Consider the following 9,562-nt stretch of genomic DNA (forward strand, 5'->3'; position numbering starts at 1 on the left):
ATATTTAGCCCTCTAGCGGCAAATATCATGAACTTACCGGTTTTTAGTTTAAGATATATTTTTTTGTTTGAATTATATTTTGATGATCATTTTTTAAAGAATTTGCAAAGCCATTGTATTACAAAACTAAATTTTGTATGTTCATTAAATTTTACCTTTAGTAGGCGCCATATTAGAAAAACTTTTTTTACTATATTATCAACAGACAAAGAAGACGTTTTCAATGATACCTCAACTTTAAAAAAATAATAAGTAATTTAGAAGTTATGAGTGTACAAACTTGCAAAAAAAAAATTTTTTCTGAAAAAAAAATTCCAATTCATAAATAAATAATCACAGTGTCATAATGAAGCTTCACAAAGCACTCTCATTTCACTCTGTCTCCACAAAAACACCCACAGTAAAAGAGTTTTTTTTTTTTGTTTCAAAATAAAGCGGTATCTTTTAATATCCAATTCAGACACAAACACTTCACGGCATACAACACTAAATTATTGTCTACCAGATTGGTCCATGCCCACCCAAACCCAATCCGTATCCATGACCCAATCCTAATGGTGCAATTGGTGACCCAATGAGTCCTCCATGTCCAAGTGGAGCGCCAATAAGTCCTCCATGTCCAAGTGGAGCACCAATAAGTCCTCCATGTCCCAATCCCAATCCTAATGGTGAATAAGCTGGTGCAGCAATCTTTGTGATTGGAGCCGCATACGAAATGGGTGCAGCAATTTTAGCAATTGGTGCAGCATACGATATAGCTGGTGCAGAAAGGCCATATGGTGAATGTCCCAAAATTGGTCCTCCCAAAATTGGTCCATGTCCCAAAGATGCAAGTCCTGGTGCAGCTGCAACACCAGCAATCAAAGCTACGACGGCAATTGTAATCTAAAAAAGTGCAACCAAGATTTATGAATGAATTCGGTTTTTATGCAACGCGGTCTCTCTGGGCACTTACGAATCTCAACATATTGATGTGAATTATTAAACTGGAAGGAGAACTGGATGCAAGTAAAGTGTTGTGTTGATCACTGGAGAACTGTCCTAACCGGAGTATGACACTAGATTCGGAGGCAAATGCTTTTATATGAAAATCGATTTGGGCGACTTTTACTTTTTTGTTGCATTAGAGTCGGCTAAAGATACACTTATTATAACTTGATGCATGTAGAAGTAGATAGGTATACATTAATACATTGTATTGTGGGGCAAGACATCGAATAGGGGTCTTTAATGTCTGGTATACAAGAGAGCATTTAACCGCACCTCGGCTTCGTTTGAAACCTTCAAGTATAAGCTGGCAATTGAAGTTGTTCCTAGGGCTGTATAAAGTTGGGGTGGTGGTATATACGTTGACCGGCATGTGGTCATAGTTTTTGTGTTGCCATTTTCTATATACATGAGATGCCATTGGCAAAAGAATAAATTAAAGCCTGATGGCTGCAACAATTGGGCGGTCCTCTGGGTGGCTATAAACTTGCCGGAGAAGTTTCTTGGCTGGATCAACAACACTATTATTGCATGTGACTGCAAACAGAAATTAGATGCATGCAACATTAGATAATAATTATTATTCTATGGGACATTTTTTCGGTTGATCTCTTGGTCACCTGGTTTTTTTTTGCAGCGATGAGATGGAGCTGTTGTCGCATTTCGGGTGGCATATACTTAAGTTTGGTAGCTGGTATTATAGGTATCATTGCAAAGTTGAACACTTGCATGCGTGCATAATTGTCGTTTAGCAATTATCATGTGTGTGCACACACAGAGTAAGTAATAATTGCTAATCGACTTTGATTCTGGCCTTTAATTATATAGGTACCTACAGTTTAAACGGAAATGATTAATGTTTTGAGCTTTTAAAAGCGGTAAAATGGTTAAGTGTAATTTATTTAATGAGTAGATTAATAGTTATTTTTAATTAAAATAAGAGATTGTGCGTAAATAGTTTGTGTCATAAGTCAAACATTGTTATGATGACGTAGAAGTTCAAAATATTGGTTTTTACTAACATAATATTAAGCCAAAATTTCTGCAAAATATTTAAAAGTACCTATGTAATTTTTAATTAAATTTTGAAATCTTCTTTTAAAAGAGTTGCATTAAAAAAAAAATCCCATAAAAATGTTATCCAAGGAATTCCATTTTTTTTTTTTCAGAAAATGGTGCAAAAAATATAAATTGTGCATCAGTGTATTTGAAGTTCGTGGTGAAATTATTTTTACCAACATTTTAAAGACTTTTATATACAAATTTGATAAATGTAAGTATATACGGAAAAAAATTTAAAAAATCATAAAATTCGGTCAAAGGAAAAAAATATTTCCAAAAACCCATGTGGAGAGTCTCCAAAAAAACGCAGCATACCAAGTTTGATGTTAATCAGTCCATCCGTTTAGGATCTAGCTCCTTAAAAACATAGTTAATCAGACAAATAGAATATATACTGAATCTTCAAAAATATTTTTTTTTTCTTTGAAGTGTTTTCAAAAACAGTCCAGTTTAAAAGTTCTGGAATAATTGTTTAAAATTGTATTATTATTTAATGTCTTTAAGGTTGCTAAATTTTAAAGTTGTCACACAAAAGATGAATTAAAGAAAAATCCGACAATTTTGTTTTTATTTCATAAAACTCCCTTTACAACATAGTGAGTAAGGTTAGCCCCCTTTCTTGAAATCGATTTTGAATTTTACGACCTCAATTTTTAAGAACAATTGTTAGAACATTTTCTTAAAAGTTAAAAAAAATATAAAAGAAGGGAGGCTTAAATTTGTTTTGTTTTCAGCCCCTAGCATTCGAAATATTAAACTAATAGGTTCAAAAATTGACACATTCTTCACAATAACTTTTATGACCTGGAACATTTTTCACATTTTAATTTCCGAAAAAAGGTGGCAAGGCCTAAAATGATTGTTTTGTTAATTTTTGAATATTAAAAAAAAAAAAAAAAAACAAACAAGAACAAACCAGGAACAACTTTCAAAAACAATAAACAAAAAGAGGGGTCTAACTTCACACACCCTATGAAATATAGTTTTTCACTGCAAAGATTATTAAAAAAATGAATACAAATATACCTTTTTTTAAAAAAAAAAGAGACAAAACTCTTTCTTTCAGAAATCTTGTTTCCATATAAAAGTATCTACATTAAGGTGGGTCAAAAAAATTGAAATTTTTTTTTTTTGATTTGCCTTGTACACTTTTTTCGTTTATCTAACCGTTTAATAGGTTATATTAACAAAAAAAAGAGTGCAAGGCCTTTTTTGTAGAGCGTTCAATTTCCTACAAGAATATGTAAAGAAATTTGCTAAAAAATCGATTTAAAAAAAAAATTATTTTTTTTTAGTAAAAGCTTGATGTAAAAATGGAAAATTGCGAAGCGGATGACCTTACCATTAATATTAAGAGCTCATATTTGGTGTGTATATTCTAGAGGTGTCTAGCAATCGATTTTTCGGAGTACCAAATCAAAAAAAAAAAAAGAATTTCGATTTGTTTGACCCACCCTAATCTACATATATATTTTTTGGATTTTTTATCGCAAAAAAAAATGTAGCTATCGTACAAAAATATGATTTGAAGATCTTAACAAACTGGAAACATATTGCAGTTGGTTTGTCTTTATCAATGGAAATGAAGCTGATTTGTTTTATGGACTAATGAAGCTTAAGCTCAAACTCAATTGTGCCTATGATTATATTGTTTGTTTAGATTCAATAATTCTTCTAGGGTCATAGGCATTTAATAAAAAACAGTAAACAATTTTTACACTCTTGATAATTATTTATAATAATCGCATTAACGAAAAAAAAAAAACAAAAAAAAAAAAAAACACATATGTATTTAGAATTCCAAGCATTAATCAAGACCACTTCCTTCATAATCAATTGCCTAGTTTAAGAATTACAAGGAAATTCCAAAATAATATTGTTGAAAGATTGTTTTTTTTTTCTATTTACTTTACTATAATTTAGTTATATTAAATTATATCGAATGGAATTTTCCTATGCAATCAAGTGATAAATCGAACGAAGTGTAGGTCACTGTGGCGTATGCGTGACATTTTTTTTTCCATAGAAAATACTAAAATAGTTAATTTTAGATTTCTATCGCTAACAAATTGCCTAATCTAAGGGACTGAAAACAAAGCAGAAGGGGAAGCTGATACTACACAAGACATTTATACAACACAGAAAGACAAAGCAAAGACAGAAAAACCAAACAATACCATGGAAACACTACACATTTAGTTTGATTCTTGCAACTAAATTAGCGATTAAAAAACTTTCTATACACATCCATTTGTACTAGTTTCGTCAATTGGGAAGGTACATCTTACTCTAATTAACTCACTTCATTGTGTAATCTCTAAACAAACACCAAACATTCTTGCATGCGCAAACAAAAAAAAAAAATAACCAAAATTGTTTAAAATCACTCATGCCGCATGCGCAACAACATAATCAATACCAAACTATGTACTTTAGTTTGCATGCGCAACAACTATATTGCACACAATTATTCTTGATTTCTATGATCTATGTCAAGAGATAGTTATAGAATTCATGTTTACATTTGTTAACATATCGATTTTCTTTCTTCTGTGTTAATTTACAGATCGCGGCTTTAGTGTTATATTTTGTTAACATTTTATTTTTGTAAATAGTTTTTGTGTTTCTACATTTAAGGCTTATCTACAAGCACAATGGCCCAAAAAGTTAAAAACTGAAAATTTTAAAACTTTATTTTTGAATGCCAAAAAAATTTCAAAAATGATGCAGAAAGCTGATGTTTTCAGTTGAAAATCGCACATTGGCTCCAACCAATGCTATTTAGACAAAAAATAATAAAAAAATTAAATCTTCCTCAAGACTGTTAAACATTATTTTTTGTATGACTTTCAATCAAAAATTTGTCTTCACACAAAGTATATTTGTTAACCTTTACTACAAGAGGCCTGTCAATTTTTCTTGCTTTTTTTTATCAAGATTTTGATTGGTTGTGGCAAGTCCGGTTTCAAAATGAATGCAATGTTCTTAAACTCGGACAGGGTCATGAGAGTATGGTTTTAGTTGTGTTATTTTATTTCAATCTAAACAATCAAAAACGCGTTTGTAAATGAAAAAGTTTCATATGATCAGTGATCACTGCAATTATGCAAAAAAAAAAAGAGATACTTACCATTTTTGTAAAAAGATGCATATTATTAAAAATAATTCAGTCTGCCTCATGTCAAAATCCGGTTTCATTTTATAGGACCATGTCAAAGTATTTAATCAAAAGCAATATATGACTTTCGGGCATTTACAGTGGGGCAGTTTATATAAAAAAACTAAAAACAATTATATTTTTTTAATTAATTTGTTGAAATATTTTAATATTTTATTTTATTTATATTTTTTTAAATCGAAGCTTTTCTTCTCCACAAAAATAAATCTATTAACTGTCAAAGCGATATGACAAAAACTCAGCAGTGAAAAAGCAATTTTTAGCGTTTACAATGTTTTTTTTTTTGCAAAAAGACTCGATATACCTACAGGCTTTGAAGTATTTATATAATTGAAAACCATGATCTGATCAAATTTCCTATTGTAAATAATGAAAAATAATTTAAAAAAAATTAGACCATTTCTATTTCCTCATGCCCAACTGTATAGCAACTATTGGATTTCATTTCTGCTGTCTACAACAAACTTGTTCAATACTTAAATCAACTCCATTTAATTCTCATAGAATAAAATTTAAATAAATTATTCTAGCAAGTTGTGTGGCAAGTGCTAGACTCACTGTCGTCTCAAATGCACTCATTCATATTTTTAAGTGTAATCGATGATCTCTGGCTGGTTAATCGCAGTGTTGGTCTCGATAGATTTTCACATAAATTAAAATTAAAATTTTGAAAAATTTGAAACAATTTACCAAACACTCTTAAACAATAGTGATACAAGTGATGGCGGCTTAGCCAGCCTCAAAGCATTTGTATTTGTACCATTCAACCCACGCGATCTTAATCTTTACAAATAAATTTTTTGAAGATGCGCGCGCTGCGCAGCCAGCCCCAAGCTCATTATATCAGATAAAGTGACTGGTTAAGGTATATCATTATCACACCTACTCAAATGCATAGCGTCATCGGTGTATTTTAATCTATAAACGAAATGCTTTTCTGCTGATGAATATAATAATGGCGCCCAAGCACGGAAGAAGCTTTGACTGGCTTTGGTAGCAGTCGTCATATCGATGGTGGTGAATGGGTTTGAGCCATGCTCTGAAGCTGATGATAGAAACTCAAAGAATACTAATGGTGCAATTATGCTAATAAGAATTCCTACGCAGATTGATTTATCATTAAGTTAGTAGCTAGCGGATAAGAATGAAAAGTGATCGTTAGATGGTAATAAAATTATGAGAAAGAAAGTGTATTTTGAAAAAAAAAAAAAAAAAATATTTGACGTAATTTTCAAAAAAAAAAAAAACGTTAAAAATAGGTCTAAACCATAAACTTGTTTTCCGGAATGCTTGATCAAGTAACATATTTGTTAATGGATGATATAATTGGATTACAATAAAAAAAGTCATTTAGGTTTTTTTATTGACTAAGAGGGTGAAAATAAAAATAATTTTAAAACCGGCTTAGTCAGGCATTTGAACTAAAGTAAACATGATTGTGATTTTATTAAACAATTAGAAAAATTTAGTTAGGTTTAAAAATTTAAATTCGTTTAAAATAATATTTTCTTTTGTTAATATAAATGTTAGTTAGGAAACAACATTTAATGAATATTTTTACAAGAGTTTTCAAAAAATGAGGTTATCTTCAGTAATATTTCCTAAATATCAAGTTCAACAATGATCAAGAAATAAACTAATAGTTTTTAGGTTTAAGAAAAAAAATTGTACAACAAATTGTACATCAATGAAAAGGCCTAAAGTGTTTTCTCTATAAGATATTAAAAATACTAAAATTTCACAGAAAAAAATATGACCCGCTAAAAACTAACAGATTGCCATATTGTTTTACCGTCCATACATTTCATAAGGAAATCTTATTAAAATCAACGATTAATAAGGTTTTTTTAAGGAGATTTCTTATTATTTTTATAGAGAAAATCTTATTAAAATTTGACTGAAAAGTTGATTTTTTTTGCAACTTAGCACTAGAACAAAAATCGCGATCAATATTTTCATGGCAGGTTGGTTCAGGTGGTAAGGTGGGCGACTAATGATTTGAAGTCTCCAGTTCGATTCCCAGCCTGGTCATGTTTTTTTTTATTTTTTTGCAGATTTTAAAACAATAAGGAAAACCCGATTGTTTTAATAAGGTTTCCTTCTTGGATGAAAACCATAGAGAAATCTTATTGTTTTTGTTCTATTTTATGTGGTCTATTTTTCTCTGTGTTGCAATATAGCTTCCCAGTCAAGTATAGGGGTGCAGTTAAATTTTGGGTTAATTTTGAATATATTTGAATTAATCTTTGAAACATTTTTGTATTTGAGTGATTTTGCACTTGGAACAACTTTTAGATTTTTGATTTGTCAAAGAGGGGCCAGAGAAGCATTTTTTTTTTTAATTTTTCATACTAAAAAAGAAGAGCCCGAACAAATTTTGGATTTTTAGAGTTCGAAAAGGGGGAGCCAGAATTTTAGTTTTTTTTTGTTATTATGTACCTAAACATTTTTTTTTTAATTTTTTTAACTTTTAATATTTGAACATTTTGGGGTTCAATAAGAAATTTTTTGTAATATCATAAAAATTGTTTTTTGCTCTAAAATCTATATTTTTCATTTGTTTTTGATAAACATTGGGAAAATTTTGGTTTGAATAACTGTACACCACAATATGTGTGTTTTTTTTTTTGGATTTTCAATCTTCGATTTTGCAGGGCGGTGTAGGTTTTTTTGTAATTTTTGGGGATTGGCATATCTTCGAAACAGATAATATTTAAATTTTAGAAAAATAGAATTTCAACCTGTTTTAATTTTTTGATTTTAAGATTTTCAAAAGGTGTTTCTTTTTCGTTCAAATGTCTAGTTTTTTTGTTCTTCTTAACGATTTTTGGTTTGGCTGAATAAATATTAATGTTCAACTTGGAACAACTTTTATTTTTCGAAATAGGGGGCGTATAAAATTTTGAAAATATAAAAACATTACGATGTACTTAGAAAGTTGAATCTCTTACTATAAAACACTGAAACTCACTTGAATATGTATATTTAGTTAAATATTCAATTTCTAACAAAAAATTTTAAAATAAAAATTGAAAAAGAATTTTTTTGAGTTTTTTGAAAAACAAGTTTCGAAAGCGATATTTTAAAAACTAAAATTTTGGTTTCGGAACCTTGTTTAGATCACTTTTTTAAAATTGAAAAAAAAAAAATATAAGAACTTATAAAATGGAAAACAGGGGCCTAGAATTTTTTGCCTCTAACCATCGAAATATTAAACTTAGATGTCCAAAAATTTGGAACATTGTTAGGAAAAACTTTTAAAATCCGGAACAACTTTTGAAAATTAAATTTTTGAACAAAGAGAGGCTAGGTCAAAAATAGTTTTTTTGCTCTAAAAACTCCATTTTTGAAATGTTTTTGGAACATTCCGGAAAAAATCGGGAATAGCCTGGAACAAAATTTTGTTTAAGTTTTCGTTCGGAAAAAAAGTCAAACAAATTTTGTCGGTAAAATTAATTATTTAAATAAGTCTACCTATTCGTATTTAGTTGTGAATTTCAAATTCATTATTAAGTATGTATCTACTAAGTAATAAAAAACACTTTCATACGAATATTTTTTAAATGTTATTAGTTAAAAATTCCGCAAATTTTCATAATTTTTTATGAATATAAACAACTTGTAAAAAATATTTTTTATGCATTTCCTTCTCATTACAAATTAAAAAAAATATTTATTGCATTAAAAGAATGCATATATTTGCATTAAAAAAAATTATATTACATCTAAAAATATTTTGCATTAAAAAAAATGATAAAAAATATACGGTTTTGAAAATAAAATTCATTGAAAAAGTGTGAACTAAATATTTTTTTAATATTCTTCGAATTTCATACAATTTTGACTATTTGTCTACACATTGTCTTATAGGTACCTAATAGTTGAAATATTCAATATGGTCAAATAGTCAAAATTGTAGAAAAAATTGACAAATTAATAATAAAAAAAAATATATAATGCACACATATGCATTGAATTTTTTTTTTCAATGCAGAAAACTTTTTTAATCCAAAATATTAATTTAATTTTTTTTAATCTAAAATATTGCAGCAAAACTTCTAAATCAAAAACATAAAAACGAAAGCAAATACATAATTTATTTTCCGAAAAATAAATTTAATCAAAGCAAGAAAGTGGATACCGAAGTCATATTTTTATCAAATTTGGAAGGAAAAAAAGGCTCACATTTTTAAGCTTGATATCTTTTTATTAAATTTAAAGTTAAAATAAAAAATCCAAAATTTGTATTTAATATATTGTGTATATTTTTTGGTATAAAAAAAAAAACAACATTAAAAAAAAATCTTAACAACTAAAAATAAATGCACATAAAAA

General features: G+C 28.5%; 1 protein-coding gene across 1 annotated transcript; it reads right to left on the reverse strand.

Moving 5' to 3' along the window:
- Positions 1–440: 440 nt before the first annotated feature.
- Positions 441–1,066, reverse strand: LOC129912435 (cuticle protein 64). The gene is made up of 2 exons (XM_055990654.1): positions 956–1,066; positions 441–885 (listed from the first exon to the last, which is right to left on the reverse strand). Exons 1-2 carry the CDS (start codon positions 965–967, stop codon positions 499–501), a joined length of 399 nt encoding a protein of 132 aa, XP_055846629.1. The 5' UTR covers positions 968–1,066; the 3' UTR covers positions 441–498.
- Between the last annotated feature and the right edge of the window lie 8,496 nt (positions 1,067–9,562).

Source organism: Episyrphus balteatus, chromosome 2 (assembly GCF_945859705.1).
Source record: "Episyrphus balteatus chromosome 2, idEpiBalt1.1, whole genome shotgun sequence".
NCBI lineage: Eukaryota > Metazoa > Arthropoda > Insecta > Diptera > Syrphidae > Episyrphus > Episyrphus balteatus.